At 35.0% G+C, this 18,894-nt stretch overlaps 1 protein-coding gene across 1 annotated transcript in view; it reads left to right on the forward strand.

Moving 5' to 3' along the window:
- Positions 1-18,894, forward strand: part of Rbbp5 (retinoblastoma binding protein 5) — a 63,201-nt gene that overhangs the window by 31,965 nt on the left and 12,342 nt on the right. The window contains exons 7-10 of the mRNA XM_069828720.1: positions 1,295-1,414; positions 5,926-6,079; positions 10,037-10,249; positions 14,921-15,194. Of these exons, the coding sequence (XP_069684821.1) occupies positions 1,295-1,414; positions 5,926-6,079; positions 10,037-10,249; positions 14,921-15,194 (761 nt within the window). The remainder of the gene's footprint in view (positions 1-1,294; positions 1,415-5,925; positions 6,080-10,036; positions 10,250-14,920; positions 15,195-18,894) is intronic.

The following is an 18,894-nucleotide window of genomic DNA, read 5'->3' on the forward strand; positions in this document are numbered from 1 at the left end:
AAAATATAGCCTATATATCATTTACAAAATAGTATTATGTAGGAATGAAATTCTTAACAAAAAGTAAAATTGCAAAGATAACTAAAATACACAAATTATAAACAAAATATTCTACTGGATTTGTCAGTACTTGATATATATGGACATACATCGCAGCTTTCGTACTAAATTTAATTTTTTCCTTGGGAATGATTTGGGAGGACATGCAATTAGCATTGCAGTACACAGAGTCAGTGACATGTGACAAGAAGTCCTCCTTTTCACTGCAGTAATATTGGTAATAAAGAGTTGAAAATTGAAAATCTAATTTTAATAACATTAACAACTTTGCAATTTAACAAATAACATGTTTGCAGCCTCATTAAGGTAAATAATTATTATCATAACACATTAAATTCATGACCTGCAATATATTGTTGTCTTGTAGAATTGTTGTCTTGGAGTCCACTTAAAGAAAGAAGATTCTTCAACTCTCTCTTATTACTATTTAAAATCATCCACACCTCCACACCCTCTTACCTAGCATCTCGTTTTGTGTACCTTTCACTACCTCGAACCCAGAACATGTACCTTCTCTCTATTCCTCTGCACAGAACATCCTTCTACTCATCATCTTTCAGCATATCTATTCCACACCTCTGGAATTCTCTCCCTGACCATGTCAGAGACTGTCGGACAATATCAAAATTCAAATTTAAATTAAAAAATCACATTCTAGTTCGTGGAATTGCTTGTTGAACACATGTTAGGTTGTGCAACTTCACCTTAACCCATGACATATAGTAAATATTGTAACTATGCTGTTGTAAAATTGAAAATTAATATGTAATGTATTTATTATTATTATTATTATTATTATTATTATTATTATTATTACTACTACTACTATTATTATTATTATTATTATTATTACTATCATTATTATTATTATTATTATTGTTGTTGTTGTTGTCAGTTATCAATATCATCATTGCTATCTCTGTTTTATTTCTTTTTTCTTGTATTAGCTCAATGAGAGCTCTATAGTGTTCTTTTGACTCTGTTGACCCTCTACAGGGCTTTAACTTAATTTGTATTATTTTCATCAGTGTTGGTATTTCTTTTTTGTATTTATATGTGCTATCTGATAGGATGGAAGAGAAGGCCTTATGGCCTTAATCCTGTCAGATTAAATAAATAAATTATTAAATTATTATATATCACTTATGAAACTAAGCACTAAAGAATTGGCTATAGATGAATCTTCTGTGTAATGTATTATAGAATGTTTTTTTCTTTTGAAATTTTCTTGCAGCTGTTTTTTGATAAACACAGCAGACAGAGTGATTCGGGTCTATGACAGCAAGGAGGTGTTGACATGTGGGAAAGAGGGAGAACCAGAACCCATTCAGAAGCTTCAAGATTTGGTGAACAAGTAGGCATCATCTTATGTTTTTGCTTGTTCATTGGGGTATGCTTTGTGCAGGGAATGAAAAACTTCAGTTTACTGTACAGTCAACAACGCTGACATCATTATAACATAATTGGTGTGTAGTTATTAAAGTCAGGAATAGGACAGGCATGTGTGGTAGTGTTAAATACACAATGTCGTCATTTTTTATGTGGCCAGCTTATGAAAAAGAGAGAAATGAATGCAAATAAAAGAAATAACACTTCTTCTTCTTCTGCTTGTGATCTGCAGCATAAGTGCAATTTCTGTTGTGAGACTACATAAGAACTGATCAGTCCATGTGCGATGTGGTTTCCCTGTATCTTTCTGTCTTTAGGGAGTATAGTGGTGAATCTTAAAAGGTAGATGGTATTGTGGCATCCTAAAAATATACGTCTCCATGTTTGTTGATATTTATGGGTTTTGCTAGCAGTGATAAAATTCAGAGGGTAACCTGGGGGGAGGGGGATATTTCTCCTCCGTCGGAGACTTCAGAGTTTTTTTAACTTAATACTATTTATACAGTATTATATTACAATTTATACAATATTATATTACAATTTTATATAACTTTTGAGTAACTAAAATACATTTTGTTATATAGATTTTTAGGTAGGCATAGTTGTTCCTTGAAGGTTGGTGGTCTGTCGACTGATCTGGATTGGTTGAAATTTTAACTGTCTGAATTTTCAGTCTTAATGTTTTTACAGTTAAGAAGAAGAAGAATAAAAGAAGCCAGGTGTGCTTTGTTTTTATTGACATAATTTTCAGTGTTTTTGTTTAGCAAATATAATAATATTCTCAATTAGCTTTAAGTGAAAGTGTAATCTGTGAACCCATAATTCCATCTAATGCTGTTTGCAGTGAATCAATGAATAAAATGGTTGGATGTAAATCAAACATAAAAAAACTATGAGAAACTAAATATAGTTGGTTGTATTTCGATCATACATGTAAAGAAAATTGTCTCTGTTGTTACATAAGATCTGAATTATTGTTTCCTTTGCTGTCGGTCCCACCTTTTCCTCCTGTGTAGTGTAAACCCCCACTCTCTAGATGAAAACATTTTTAAGTTAATGCCTATATTAACATTTAGTAGTATTTAAAACAAATAAAAAGGAATGAAAGCTCTACTACCCATTAACATAACTAAAAGCATTGTTATCAATGTAAGTAGTGGTCCTTGCATATTTTCGTTGTTCCTGCAATAACTCCTATGTGCAAAATATAACATTTTTCAGTAGGAAGAAAAAACGCATTTATTCATTCTATGGCAGTGGTACATAGGAGATTGAGAATTATATTTTCGAAAGAAAGAAATATAATTAGATATAGGAGATTTTATTATTTGCTGTATCACTATTTATTTATAAAATAATTTTTAGAGATAACACTTAAATGTTATTTTGATCTCTAATTTCATATTAATTTAGTTTTTTCCCCCAAAATTTATTGTATGTATACTTAAATCTCAAGTTATTATTCCTGTTATTATTATCTTTTTGTTTACTTTGTCTTTTTCGACAACCTGTAAGTTCAGGAGGTTGTTTTATAATAAACTATATATTTAACAAAAATCATGAAAGAATAAAAAAAACCTCAAAACTATAATTAAAACCCAATAAAACTTAATTAATGTAGTAGCAAACTAACATTTATTGACAAAAGCTCATCTTGTAGTCCATGTTCTCTATTGACATTTGAAAAAACCTGTAGTTTTTAACCACGTAATATAATCTGTACCTTATTTCACTAAGGGTGGTTGTTATAAGTATGAGGATTTCAGGAAAGCAGAAAACGAAATGAAATTGATTGTGTAAGAAACTTGAAGAAAACTGCTAACCATAAAGCTGGTTGTCCATGTTATCTACAGTGCATGAGGATTAAGTTGGCGTCATTTCTACTGTCCTTGTATGAGGTCCTTGTCTACCGACTGCCACCAGATGTGACGGGCAAGAGGTTTCCTTTTGCACAATTCTTGGAATTCCCTTTATCCTCCCTTCTCCTTTCACACTTTTGCAAACCCAATTAGTGGATCTCTCAGTGGCGTCTCGGGGTTGTTCGAGTTCATTAGTTAGTAGTATTTTGTGAATAGTGAAGTGAGTTTGTATCTTTTTTTTTTTATTGGGTTATTTTACGACGCTGTGTCAACATCTCAGGTTATTTAGCGTCTGAATGAAATGAAGGTGATAATGCCGGTGAAATGAGTCCGGGGTCCACCACCGAAAGTTACCCAGCATTTGCTCGTATTGGGTTGAGGGAAAACCTTGAAAGAAACCTCAACCAGGTAACTTGCCCTGACCCAGACTCGAACCCGGCCACCTGATTTTGTGGCCAGATGCGCTGACCATTACTCCACAGGTGTGGACGAGTTTGTATCTTGTACCAATTTAATATAATATAATTCACAAATTAAAATGTTTTCGGAGATGCATGGTTTCACTGTTACCTTAAATATTGTAATGAGTGTTGTGCTCTTGTATTTAATAATAATGGTAGGCAATATGGGAAAACGCGGGAAAGCCTTGAAGTCGGACGGTATGAACATGGTTATTAATGCACATAAATTCTTTACTGGAGAATATGAGGCACTGAAATGCGGAAAACAAACAATATCTGTGCCGAGTTTTATCGAAAGAACTGCTGCAGTGACAGATATATCATCTCGTGGTGTTAACAGGATTTAAAAAAAAAAAAAAAAGGACGCCCTAGGAAGCGGAATTGGAAGTGTGCTGCGATCTCCAGGAAAGAAACGCCTGAACAGGATTCTTAAAAAACGTTAAAAATGAGTGCACTTCCTAAAGTGATGGAATAAAATTAGAGGAAGGCCTGTAAACACGTAGAAAAAGTTGAAAAATTTTATTGGGCGAAGGATGGACTTGTAGATGGAAATTTATTATTCGTTCGTAACCAATTTGGACGACACGGACACAGACGAACTTTCTGGTGGAGTGGAGTCAGACTTTGAAGAGGAAGAGAATGCTGCCACTGGTAACTCATGGTCGTTTGAAGGAGTGTCGACCATCATAAATGAGGATAGAGAGAGATGGTGAGCATTCTCTCTCTTTCTAAAAGGGACGAGACAAGTAAATTCTCATGGACTGTAGATGGCAGTTCGTGAAAATAACATTATTGTGAATTCTGAAGTTGAAAGTCCACATTCGCCCTTAGTGCACCGACAATGACATTGACTTCCAACCTTGTACAGACCCAGAAACAAAATTTGGACCACCTGCATTTACAGAGCATGCGCAGTTTGTTATAACTGGAACTTGGAAAATTCAGGTGGTCCAAATTTTGTTTCTGGGTCTGTACAAACAGATTCTCGTAAACTTTTGGTAGTTGGACTACTAGCTTTTGTGATCTGATACAGAAGCATTTTCTTAGCTTAGCATTTTTCTTCCTAAAATAGCAAAGATGGACACCCCCCTTAATGAAATGAAATATGGTATTATGAAAATATGTTTTTCCTCTGGATAATTCAGTGGTGCCTGTAATTATTGTCCCAGGGTAAAGACGTATATTTTCAAAAATATTGTTTGTGTATTAAATGGTTATATAGTAGAATTTAAAAAAGTAATTCCTATAAAATTATATTTTTGTCCTCTATCGAGTTAAAAAAAATGCTTCTCAATTACTTCAATTGTTTCCGTTTCATAGTTAATAGTTTTGTGCCATATGAATTACTATAATCACTGGAGTTTTTTTAACATTTTATTGAAGTGTGTTTTGAGCTCTCCTTCCAATTCATTTAATAATGCCTTACATGTAATAGAAACTTTCTAATTTACTATTAATATTGATTTCATACTATACAATAAGTGGCATTCGAGAAACTTGAATTACTGATATTTGTCCATCCAATGCTTTCATCATTTGAAATTAATTTACATCACAGTGTAAGGCTCAAGGCTTCTTTAAATGAAAGACTGTAGTTTAGTTCTCCCTCCCCTACGGAATCAAAGTTAGTCATTTTATTGATGATTGTAATTATTATACAAATACAACATTATATCCACCTGTCTTGCAACAGGAACTCACAAAAGTATTTGATCTGTCACATTGCAGTGTTGGGCATTAACCATATTGCACCACATTGGACCTAGAATAATACTAGCGGTGATAGTAGTGGTAGTGGAAATGATTATTAGTGGTGGAGAAATGGTAGATAACAGAGAGAACGAGAATACCTCTCCAGAATTTGCTCCTCATACCATCTTCGTCTATCATACGTTTAAATTAGACCTGCATGTGTTTGAATCCAGATCTCCAATGTGGAAAACTTAACACTAGTTCTTCATCTAAAACAGTGCTCCCAACTTTACTTTCGAAATGTTCATCCATGAAGTTTCATTTAATGTAAGTGAGACTAAGGAAATGAAGACATTTTATCCAATTTTACACAATTTGACACATATTTAAAGATACTACCTTAGATTATATGGTAGGAGAATATGAAATATTGATATTTCTAAGGTTTAATATTTATGTTTTAGAACCATGTGGAAGAAATGCTGCTTCTCTGGAGATGGAGAGTACATCTGCGCAGGATCAGCTCGGCAGCATGCATTATATGTATGGGAAAAGAGCATTGGTAATTTGGTGAAAATTCTACATGGAACAAAAGGAGAGTTACTATTAGATGTAGTGGTGAGTGCTCACACCTAATTTATTATTAACACAACTGTAAAGATACATTATATGAAGTCCCTATAATTCAACTATTGATAATGTACTATCATTCATGCAACAAACATAAGAAGTACTGCATTACATCATATTTTCTGTAATATTGTAGGATGCAATACAGTTTACATGGCAAACGTGTGAGTTTATAGAGTAGGTGTCAATATTTGAAATAATAGACATTTGAAAAACAAGGTTTTAGAGTTGTTTTGTTTAGTCAACTGTCCGATGACAGGTTTGAACCTCACAAGTTATACCAACAAGGTACCACTTATGAGGCAACTAGGGCAGGAGATAATGTGGTAAGTTGGCCAGTTCCTTTCCTCCTCCATTGCATACATCGCCGATTGGCTACATATTACACTTATCAGACTTCAGATGCATATAAACAAATTTTTTTTCCTCTGACACATATCATCAAGTAAGATGTACTGCCTGATAATGTACATATCAGCCAGAACCTCAATCAGAGGTAGTATTAGGGTTATCAGTTGTTAAAATGACAGACTTGTGTGAAATTAGTACTGAGTAGAAACAGTGGAATTTTGGAAATTTATTTTTGTAGGATTTAACTTGCGAATAAGCGAATTTTTGTGTTAATTTGCTAATTTTAACATTATTTAATTGGTTTTGTTTATTTGAAATTGTGTATTCTCTCCCCCTTCCCCCCTCCCCCAAGTTCAAAAGACATATCACTGCCTGCTGGATCGTATCCTATGGCTGTGTCTACTGGACGATAAGCAAGCAGTGAACTATATACAAGAGAACAGAAGGAAACAAAGAAGTTGTTGCAGATTGCAAGTTATGACGCAGAAGTTAAATTTGGTTGCACGAATGAAACAATTTTCGCAAGATGGAATGAAAAGATTAGATCTAATGCTTTGCAGTTTTTTTTTTTATAAATGCTTTGCATTGGAAGACATGTGATATGTTAAAAGCACATTGCAAGTAAAAACCACTAAGACATGCAAGTGCCCATGTATCAAGTTTGAAATTGTAGAAGACGTATAAAAGCAAAGGTAATTTATTTGTTCTGTGTCAGATTTATCTGCCCAAATCTCTGAGCTAAACTCTTCTTAAGTCCTAATGGCCTACTAAGCCTGCGCCAATCATATTATAGGCTAATTATTACTAATAATACTCTTAACTAAATGTGATTTTATATTTAATTTTCCTTCGTTCTTTCTTTATATTTATAGGCTGTTGCTAAAGTGGATTTTATTACTTTCACAATTGAGATGATACATGACAACATCCCACTAGGGAAAGCTGATCATCATGCCTCCAAAGAATGAGTGAAAAAACATCTGCCTGGTGGGGTGATTACCTGGCAGCAACACTCTTAAAATTAATTATCTGCCTTCTCTTGCACAAGAGAGACACCAAGAAGTGGAGAAAGCTATCATGGACAAAAAAATTGCAGTAATGTTGGATGACACACCTGACAAAATAGGCAGAGACATGTACATATTATAGGAAGTTAAATACAGTCGAGCCATCTGCTACACAAAATCATTATGTAGCTGCAGTAGCATCCCTTTAGGAAGTAAATGGCCGAAGCTGTGCTTGGGCTGTCACAGAAGCACTGCAAGATTTAGAAGTGTTCAACTAGATTGTAGCATTTGCAAGTGATTCTACACCCTACAAGACTTCTTGAAGGTTTTTCCATACTTTTTCCTAATGAGACCATCCATATTCAGTGCTGGGCACATAAACTAAATCTTATTAGAATTGTGATGAAGATTTTTATTGCCTGTCTTCACTGAATCGATTTGTGGTGGCAGTGAAATAAACCTTTCTACATGAAAGAAACAAGAGACATGCTTTTCAGGTTTCTTCAGGAGAAAAGCTCAACGACAGGATTATTCCTGATTCCTGTTCCAACAAGACGGAATTCATGATTGGAAGTCATGGATTGATTAGTTGAGAATTGTGACATGTTCGAATTCTTAAGATCCCGGGCAGCTTGAATCCGTCAGTGTTGCTGCTTCAATTCTGCACGACATCAGTCTTCATGTTCAGGCTTTCTTTGTGCAATCTCTTGTCACTCCTAAAGTCACTGTTAGTAAGCTTTGAGACCAGGAGTCCATTTCACAATGCTAACAAATTATAAATTAACATTTTATAAATCACAGATAAAAGATTACAAATGCTTGTAAACTGTGTTTCACAATGCAATCTTATTAATTTGCAAAGTTCGACGAACTTTACAGAATCAGTTAAAGAAATTTACAAATAGAAGTACTATGTGGGTAGGCATTTGTTGCAATATTGCCAATGACAGTTTACAAGAATTGCTAAGGAGTAGAGCTAAAGTCACTGTATTTTTAAGACTGTCGATAGACATGTTTATATATTTTACCCTAAAATCGATTATTATAAGTTTATGGAAGAAATGAAAAATGCCCTGAGACACATGTTCACAAAAATTGAGAACTCGTGATGAGATATCCAGCTAGGGTGTTCCTTGAACCTGTTTGACAGCTATTTTACTGCCAGAACATTTTAAGCTTTGTGGTAACCAAAGCAGAATTGAGGCCCCGACAAATAAGATTCCAACAATGAAAATTTCAGTAGATACAATAATACATGCATATGCTAAACTAAAAGAGTATGTGAAAATAATCATCCAGAACTTTCTGTTCCAGAAGTCACTGAAGCTTTGCGATAAGATCAGACTGCATTTGTTGTTGGTGCATTACGAGATCTGTGGATTCCAGTATCCAGTGTACACTGCGAACTTTTTCATGTCCTTATAAATTGTAGAGCAAATTTAACACTAACAAATTTAGAGCTAATGTTTGCTTATAACTTTGAGTGTGCAAAGTAAGAAAAATTACATTACTGTATCACGTGTCTGACATTCATTAGCTTACTTCTGTGCTCTCACTTATCTTCATTCAATGTCTGTAAAATTTAGAATTACTGTATCTTTTGTGGATGTAAAATCAGGATCGTTTTCCATACATACATACATACATACATACATACGTGTTCTGCCCAAGGGCAGGTCTTTCACTGCAAACCCAGCATTCTCCAATCTTTCCTATTTTCTGCCTCCCTCTTAGTCTCCACATATGATCCATATATCTTCATAATGTGTCCTTTCTCAGCATCCCCCTCCCGGACATCCAAATGGGGGGGTAGTTAACATCCAGAATATTTTACCGTGGAAAGACTCATCATGCAATGCAGGTTTTCTTGGGAAGGATAAATGGGTAGCTTCCCATTGCTTTCCGCACACCACTCTCTCTTTCGCATCGTAAAAGATCCCAGGGGAGGCCAGCGTGGAAGTGAGGAGAGTGGATTTGACTATTTGAGCCCTTCAGACTTTACTGCAAAGGTTAAATATCAGTTCTGTCAGGATTTTTGACCCGATCAGAGATGAGGAAATCCCAATTAGCCTTTGCTCCCCTCTTTTCCTTACAGACCTATATTCATATTTCTTTAGTCTGCATAGAATTGGAATATATCAGTCCCCTAATTACCCATTGTGTAACTCAAACCAAGAAATGGATTCGGAACATCTCAAAATCTGTGCTTCAGTGGCTGACTATGACAATATCTTTGAAAAATATTGGAGTGCAAGAGGTCAAACGCCTGGCATTAGAGATAGTAATGTAAACTTTGCACTCAGATTTTGTGTGTAAATTGAAATTTAATTAAAGAAAAAAATGACATAATGCAAGAATTGTCTCTTCATTGAAGAAAAATTACTTTTTTTTTTTTTTTGTTTGTTGTTTATTCAACTGTTCGAAGAGAGGTTTGAATCTCACAAGTGACCACCAATAAGACATCATTCGTAAGATAACTAAGCCAGGAGATATTGGGGTAGGATGGCCAAAATTATCTTCATTATCCAAGAATTTTTACATGTTTTTATTCAAGAAATTTCATTGTCCCTTTTTTATTTTCCTTCAGTGGCATCCTGTAAGACCAATCATTGCGTCCATCTCGAGTGGTGTTGTGTCTGTGTGGGCCCAGAATCAGGTGGAGAACTGGTCTGCCTTTGCTCCTGACTTCAAGGAACTCGATGAAAATGTGGAGTACGAAGAGCGAGAGTCAGAATTTGATCTAAGTGATGAAGACAAATCAGTTGAGCTTGGACCAGAAAAACAAGAGGATGATTTAGAGGTGAGAACGAATTTATGTCCAGATTGGGCAAATTCCCTGTTCCCATGAAAGATGTTCAGTTTGGGTAGAATCTCACAAGAAGATCATTTAATATTGATGTGATTAAGTATAGATTGATAAATGATACAGAGAAAAATGTTAGAAGCGTGGATATTAACATCACAAGTGAGTATATTTTCCGTATGTAGGAAAGTATGTTTCAGATATTGTAGTTTCAGAAACCTCACTTATGAAATGGACAGTAACGATGTTCTAAAATTTACCGATTCTTTGTTAATTTACAAAGTATTGCTTCACACTTACCTCACCTATCCACATGTTTCTTAGGTAATTTCTTAGAAGTTACTTCAAAATCTGGCCTAAAATAATGACATCTCACTTAATCGTCAGATGACACCAGGTGATTTAATGCTGCTTTCTACTAACTCTTGTCAGGAAGTGCAGCTAACTACTAGGATGATCCCAGAAATAATGCATAAATTTACTTAATTAGCACACATTTTTTTTTTCATCTTCTTCCATCAAGATCATTCAAACTAGTCTCATTAAGAGAGTTACGACTGCTTTCTAACATTATGGTAACTGTTGGATGCCACTTAATTCTTATTTGAAGTTTAACTCTTGGATATGTTGGGTCCCAGCTGCATTCAGATCATTGCATATTGTGAAACATGGACCCTGAAGTGGGTTTTTCATTTTGGGGGGAAAAATCATAGTCAGGTGGACTTATGTCTGGACTAGGCTGGGTGAGAGAATGTTTCCCACTTGTAATTGGTCAATATGTCCCTCTTTGGTTTGGCGATATCTAGTCTAATAGTATCATGGAGAAGCAGTACACCAGACTTCAGTAGCTGTGGTTGGTTCTGGTGAATTTTTGGGCTCAATATCTTATGCAAAAACTTAGAGTAGTAACTTGCAGTGACTAATGTGCCAACAGGAACATGGTCAGCAGCAATAACATCTTGATAATCATATGCTAAATGACCATTTGCTTGACTTTTGACTGTTTCTGATGAAATTTGAAGGGATGCAGCGAAGACTCGTGTTTCCATTCAGCTGATTGTGACTTCAGTTCAGTTCAAAGTCACGAATCCACATCTCATCTATGGCAACAATGTGTCTTAAGAATGATCCCCTTTCTTGTTCAAAGGGGAGAGTAACAGACTTGCAGCTTCTTTTCTCCATGTCTTGTGTTCATAAGACAACTTATGGGGAATCCACCAGTCAGTGACCTTTCTCTTCTGTAAATGCTCTGCTAAAATGCAGTGAACAATGATTTGGAAACCACCACGTGGCTCAGTCGGTTAAGACGCTTGCCTGCCGGTCTGAAGTTATGCTCGAGCATGGGTTCGATCCCCACTTGGACTGATTACTTGGTTGGGTTTTTTCCGAGGTTTTCCCCAACTGTAAGGTGAATGCCAGGTAATCTATGGTGAATCCCTGGCCTCATCTCGCCAAATACCATCTCGCTATCACCAATCTCATCGACGCTAAATAACCTCGTAGTTTATACAGCGTCGTTAAATAACCAACTGAAAAAAATGATTTGGATATACCACATTCATGGGCTACCTTTATGCGAGTCATCTGTCCGTCTTCTTCGAAAACACTGGCAACAGTGAGTGACCTCTGCAGTGAAGTCCGTAAATGATTTTGGTCTTCTCTAATAATACAGCCTTCATGGATATATGGAGACCATCAAGAAATAGTGCTACAATCTACTGTAGTCACCGCACACTTTTCAAAGCAATTCATAAATTTGCGTCAGCATATGTCCACTTAAAGTTCCTATTTTAATTAAGGACTGATTTTTGCCATCCATTTCAATCGCAAAAAAGTTTTTAAGCAATTCAGTTGAATTTGCACATAATTGTTCAGAATAATCTCATTATTAACATACATGTGCAGTGTGCATTACTTCTGGGATCACCCTCGTATATTATTTGAGGATTATGAATATTGGTTAAATTAATTCAAGTCAATTAAATTAAATTTGTTTGATATCCAATTTCATAAGGTAAAGTCAAACAAGTATCAAAGTTACAAGAAGCCAAGAGTTGCAAAAAAAGTTAAAGCGACTAAATTATAAGAAACTTCACTCACATACAATAACACTAGTAATAGTATGAGTAACAACCATAGTTGTCATCATTATGTTATAGTATTTGTCATGAGATACTTCACATCTTCTTGTCAATTCTTCTCTGATCAACTGTTAAAGTCTTGGCGAAATGCACGTTGGGTGTGTTTGCATTTCATTTTTATACTATTTTTCGAACTGACGCTATCATGCCCAAATGACGTGATCAGATGTTCTTGATTGCCAATGAAACATCAAGAAAACAGAACTGCCATGGGTAATGCTAGAATTTTTGTATACTGTGATCAATTGAGATATTCATTACCAAATAATTCGATTTTGATGCAATATATGTATAAGTAAAGTTAGCGAAAGTTGTCCTGTTTAATGAATGTTTAGTAGCAACACACAAAGATGTGGCTTACATGACTATTCTTGCTGATGGCAGCAAATCGTAAAACTATATATCTGTTGAGAGAAGTTTTATATAATATCCTTATTGAATTTGGTATTCCCAAGAAGCTAGTTTGATTAATTAAAATTCGTCTGAATGAAACATACAGCAGAGTCCGTATAGGCCAGTTTCTATCTGATGCTTTCCAGAAAAACAGAGAGGGTTTAGAAATGAACGGGTTACATCAGCAGCTTGTTTATGCGGATGACACAAACATGTTAGGAGAAAATTCACAAATGATTAGGGAAAACACGGGAATTTTACTTGAAGCAAGTAATGAGATAGATTTGAAAATCTCGAAAAAAACAAAATATTATATGATTATGTCTCGTGACCAAAACATAATACGAAATGGGAATACAAAAATTGGAAATTTATCCTTTGAAAAAGTGGAAAAATTCAAGTACCTTAGAGCAACAGTAACAAATATAAATGACACCCGAGAGGAAATTAAACACAGAATCAATATGGGAAATGGCTGCTATTATTCGGCTGAAAAGCTTCTGTCATCTAGCCTGCTTTAAAAAAAAACTGAACTTTAGTATTTATGAAGTGGTTATATTACCAATTCTGTATGGTTGTGAAATTTGGACTCTCACTTTGAGAAAACAATAAAGGTTAAGGGTGTTTGAGAAAAAGGTGCTTATGAAAATATTTGGGGCTAAAAGGGACGAAGTTACAGGGGAATGGAAAAAGTTACACAATGCAGAACTCCACACATTGTATTCTTCTTCACTTAACATAATTAGGAGCATTAAATCCAGAGTTTGAAATGGGCAGGGCATGTAGCACATATGCGTGAATCCAGAAATGCATATAGAGTGTTAGTTGGGAGACCCGAGGGAAACAGACCTTTGGGCAGGTCGAAACGTAGATGAGAGGATAATATTGAAATGGATTTGAGGGAGGTGAGATATGATGGTAGGGATTGGACTAATCTTGCCAATAGCGGGCTTATGTGATAGCGCCAATGAACCTCCAGGTTCTCTGAAAGCCATTTGTATATGAGTAAGTTGTTGAATAGTCGTAGTCAGCACTGTGTGTTGTCCAGGGCAAGAAACAAGTCTGCTTGAGTAATTCGAACATCTGCCTGGTCCATGCCTATCCAGTACAAATTGGGTTGAGATGATTAATGAAATTTCTACAGGCTTTGTAACCTTTAGGGCACAACAATAGACTTCAGTTTTCTTATGTTGCTAAAAAATTAACACATTATAAAATTAAAATGTAAAAAACCAAATCAATAACATTCAGAAACACACTTCGAAAAAGCTTTTTTAAAAATCCAGAATGTAAGTGTCTGTGGAATATTATAATTTCGTATTGATTTCTTCCGTCATCTTGCTAAGACAGTTTTTGACAACCTGTATGTAACAATAAGTTTGTTTTAAAATAAAATAACATAAATGCTTGGCAAAACTCTTTTTTATTCTTCACTATTTTAAATATTACTCATACAGCAGTTGTGCATGGAAAATAAGTTATAAAAATTTAACAGCGCATTAAATCTGTAACAAGATAAAAATGGAATGTTAAATTAACAAGAGATTTAACAGTTGTTACATTTAACGGAGGGTAATTAAATGATCTTTACGATAAATCATCTATGAAATTAACTTTAGGATCTTAAGCTGTTAAGATGTTTATGAAACTGACCATAGATAAATTATATCAATAAATTACACAAGACCTGTGGCTTGTTGCATCCATTCATGATTGCTGTGTTAACATATCTTTCTGTCTCAGTTTTGGGCATTCTAAGCTTCTCTTTCCGTTTGGTTTCCAATCTCTAATTCTCTTCACTAATCTGGTGTCCTCTGTACAATGATTGTGTTCATTCCATTTAATTTTCCTATCCATTATCCAGTAATTCATAGATTCAATTTTGCATTTATCCCTAATTATGTCGCTTTTGATTTTATTCCTTAGTGATTTTTGTGTAATTATTCTTAAAATCTCCATTTGCCAGATCTTTTTTCCTTCGTAATATTTTACGTGGCTTATTACTTTTTTTTTTTTTTTTTTGACTTGTTGGAACCAATTCTTATATTTTTAAGTTTTTGACAAATTTGATATGATCTTTAATTGATATAAATTTTTGTTGACATCTTAAATAAGGAAACCATTGTATGTTTAGGTTGATGTATCAACAATAGAACCAGTGGCTGCATTCTGTAGTTCTGATGAGGAGACAGAAGATATAGGAGCCCTACAATTTTTGCCAATAGCCCCTGAAGTTGAAGATCCTGAGGAAGGATGGGGTGCTCCACCTGGGACAGCACCCCCATCTGACATGCAGCAAGAGGACAAGCAGCAGCGAAGTAGCAGCTCAAAGGAGAACAATTCACCTGCACCAAAGCGAAGGAAGTTCCGATCCTTTGAAATTAATCTCCAAGGTGCTCCTACTGATGGTAAGAACAAAACAGACAGTCATTGTATAGGGTGACCAGATGTCCTGCTTTTTGCAGGATATTCCTTTTTTTTTCAGCTGCTTATCCCACGGTCCATGTAAAAGCTTAAAATCCCTTTAAGAATCCTGCTTTTAAGTTTATCATGCTAAAAACTCTGTGAAATAAACTTTGAAGGGAAAGTTTTGTTTCCTCTGTTCTCTCAGAGATAGTAAGTGAAGAAAAAAACAACAGGAAATACTTCGCAGCAGTGAATAATATATGGACAGATGAAAAATCTAAACTGAAGCTAAAAAATAAAATACGTAATTTGGTCAATTTTCAGCAGTGTTCATTAAAATTCATAAAATGAATAAAATTAAAAAAAAAAAACAATATAACAATTGTATGAACATGTGTTATATTGTTTTTAAAATTTCATTGCATTTTATGAAGCTAGAAACTTCAAAACACACCATATTTTCTCGAATATCCCACTCACTTTTTCCCGAAATATACAAGTAAAAAATACGGGTGCATGGCTTATTCAAAATGAAATTGACAACATTGCCTGATTTTCCTTCCACGCAACTACTAAGGTGGTAGCACATGCCATTATCTTCGTGCACAGGTATTTCAATTGTTAACATTGTTAAATGGCGTTTGGATTTAGCAGTATGTTTGTCAGAATCAAGTTTGGATTTAGCAGTACATGTGTCAGAATCAAGTTTAAGTGATAAGTGTATAGTTTGCGCGTCTTATGTTTTCAGTTCTGGAAACGAGTACCTACCGTATGAGATTGGAATCCTTTACTTGCAGCGAAAAACTGTTGTTGTTGTTATCTAATGCTGGGCTTTGGCAACGAAGCCATTAGCGTTCTTGCTCTCCAATATTTCTCTGTGGTGGGTCTATCAGGTAGAACTTCACAGGTGTGTAGATGATCTTCAGTCATTTCTTCTTCTTTGTTGCATAGAGGGCAATTTGGATTTCTGTAAATTCATATTTTATTCAAGTGTTTGGCCAAATAATCGTGTTCTGTAAGCAGTCTGAATTTTGCTACTGCAGATTTACGTGGGATTTCTGGAATAATTTCTGTTTTTTTTAATTAAAATGCTCCATTTTTTATGTTTGGCTTTGGTACATAGTGCTTGGTTTTGCTTGATTTTATATTTATTTTTAATTAGTCTTTTGATGGATGTAAAAGGTAGGCTTGTATTTGTATTCTGAATTAAATTGGATCCTTTTTTGGCAAGAAAGTCAGCAGTTTCATTTCCAGCAATTCCGCAATGTGCAGGTATCCATTGCAATTGAATTCTTTTCTGTAGTTTTTGAAGTTGTTGGATCATTTTGTGACATTCTTTAATTTGGATTGACATCATTTTATATGAATTTATTGCATATAATGCTGCTTTAGAATCAGAGAGAATTACAGCATTTTGAACTTTATCTATTCTGTATAGTAGGTGTTGGAGTGAGATATGAATAGCCATTATTTCCGCATTAAAATTTGTTGTATGATATCCTGCTGGTTGATAAAATGAGAATAACGCACACGCAATTCCTGATCCTGAGTTGTTATCGATAGTAGACCCATCTGTGTAGATATGTAACCATCCTTCTGGTGGGTATCTATTGTTCACAGCTTCTAATGCTAGTGCTTTTAGTACAGGTTTGGAAGTTTCAGATTTTGTAACTGGTTCTTCTAAATCTAGTTGAATGTTAATTGGTTCGAAGGTTAGAGGGTTTTCTCTGCTTAAAATGTTTTCTTTAGATTTAGGAAGATTCAATTCTGTTTTTATTTCCGTGACTTTGGACAGGAAACTTGTTTGTGTTTTCAACTTGGTTGGTTGTAACAGTCTTTTTTCCCATTTTGTTGTTGTTAACCGTAGCATTTTTTCATGGTGTCTTAGTGCCTGCTCCTCTAGAGTGAGATATATTAGAGGCTTCTGGGTTAGGGCTTGCATTGCCGTGATTGGGGTTGATTTTGCTGCACCAGTTATTAGTCGCTTCAGGTTGAAATTATTTGCTGTAATTAATACCTCCGCATTGTAGAGAAGTATTGGCTTGATGAATGTTTTGTACGTGATGTTCGAAAAAACATAAAATTATCAAAGATGTGGAGAAACATGGAAATCATGACACATGCTATTAATGTTGCAGGATGTTATGTAAATGGCCGATTAAGCAAGACAACTGACGGTGCATGTCCATGGGATGGGTTTAACATTTGAAAAGTGGGGTACATTCAAAATAAGCATTGACACCCTCAAAAGTTGATAAGCAACAAACTTTTTTATTTTTCACTTTAGAGGGGGGGACCAAAGCGAGACAAATATTTAGAAAGAATGGAAATTACTTTTAAAAGTGACTGCTACTAAAAATCCTTACTGGTTTTCGACTTTCAGTGAGTTAAACAAAGGAGTGCCTGGCGGACTTCCGTATGTCTGTTAAAACTGCGGATTCTCATAGAAATCATCACGTTGATTTCAAATTTGTTTTCAAAATGTTTCCATTGCTTTAAGGTTTTCGAGTTAATTATGAGTTTTGAAATATAAGGATGCACTGAAAGGAATGGTGAACAGGAAAAAAGTTCGGGACAGAAGAAGGTATCAGATGATAGACAACATTAAGATTTTTTAATTTATGTGGAGACCAAGAGAAAGGCGAAAAATAGGAAAATGCTGGGTTTGTAGTGAAAGACTTGTCCTTGGTCAGAAAACTATGAAAATGAAAAGTGGAATATTTTTGCTAATGATAAATAATACAATTTAATTATAGTACATTATTCCTATTGGATATAATTGTTACCTGAGAGGTACTACCAACCTCTTTTCAGCAGTAAATGGATGCTTATGTATGTGGATTTTAGATTCTGCTAGGGTCGAGATATAATTGAAAGTTGACTGAGACATCATTAAATATTCGTACGACCTATCTAGAAATGTCTTTGGCTGCTGACACAAGTGATACAATTCACCAAGTCTGGTGTGTTTCTTACAACACATATATTAATGTTTATTAAGTTGTATTCACTGAAAGGAACTAACTGGCTGATTGAATTTTTCTCACCATTTTAAATGGCGAGAAGCGTCACGAGGTGAACTGCTTCACTTTGTTCTGCTGAGGTGAGATGTGAGATGCATGGCGAGGTGCACTATCCTAAGAAATCATGAATGTAAGGACAGGGAGTATGGTATATTGTAATGGGAAATAATTCATTGCCCTTTTGATGTAAATGTACACGCATATATTGTTTGTTTTTCTCCTCTCCAGTTTTGGAAACATAAAATTAATTTTTTAATTTTACTGGGTAATTTCCCTCTACTTTTGCCTCACTTCCACTGGCAATCAACTTATAGGCAAATGACAGTATAACTTTACTTCCATATTCCACCACCCTATGCTACTGTAAGGGAATATCCAACCTCACCCCCACCCCAGGCATCCACTCAATACAAGAAATTCCTCTTCAGTCAGTACTTCATAGTTGTTCTGCGATCAGTGTATGATAATAGTTGATTTAAGATGTACGGTTTGTTACCTACATTCACAACATGAGTAAGAATAGAAGTTACACTATGGAGTTCAGTTAATGTGGCATTCTCCTCTGAAAAGAATGGTGTGAGAGCTGCAGACAGAATTTTCTGTATAACCTAAACTAATACGGTACTGGCAAACCCAAAAGGAAAAATCGCACGCTTCTGTGTGTATTTTGGTGGAAGAA

Source organism: Periplaneta americana, chromosome 6 (genome assembly GCF_040183065.1).
Source record: "Periplaneta americana isolate PAMFEO1 chromosome 6, P.americana_PAMFEO1_priV1, whole genome shotgun sequence".
NCBI classification, from domain to species: domain Eukaryota; kingdom Metazoa; phylum Arthropoda; class Insecta; order Blattodea; family Blattidae; genus Periplaneta; species Periplaneta americana.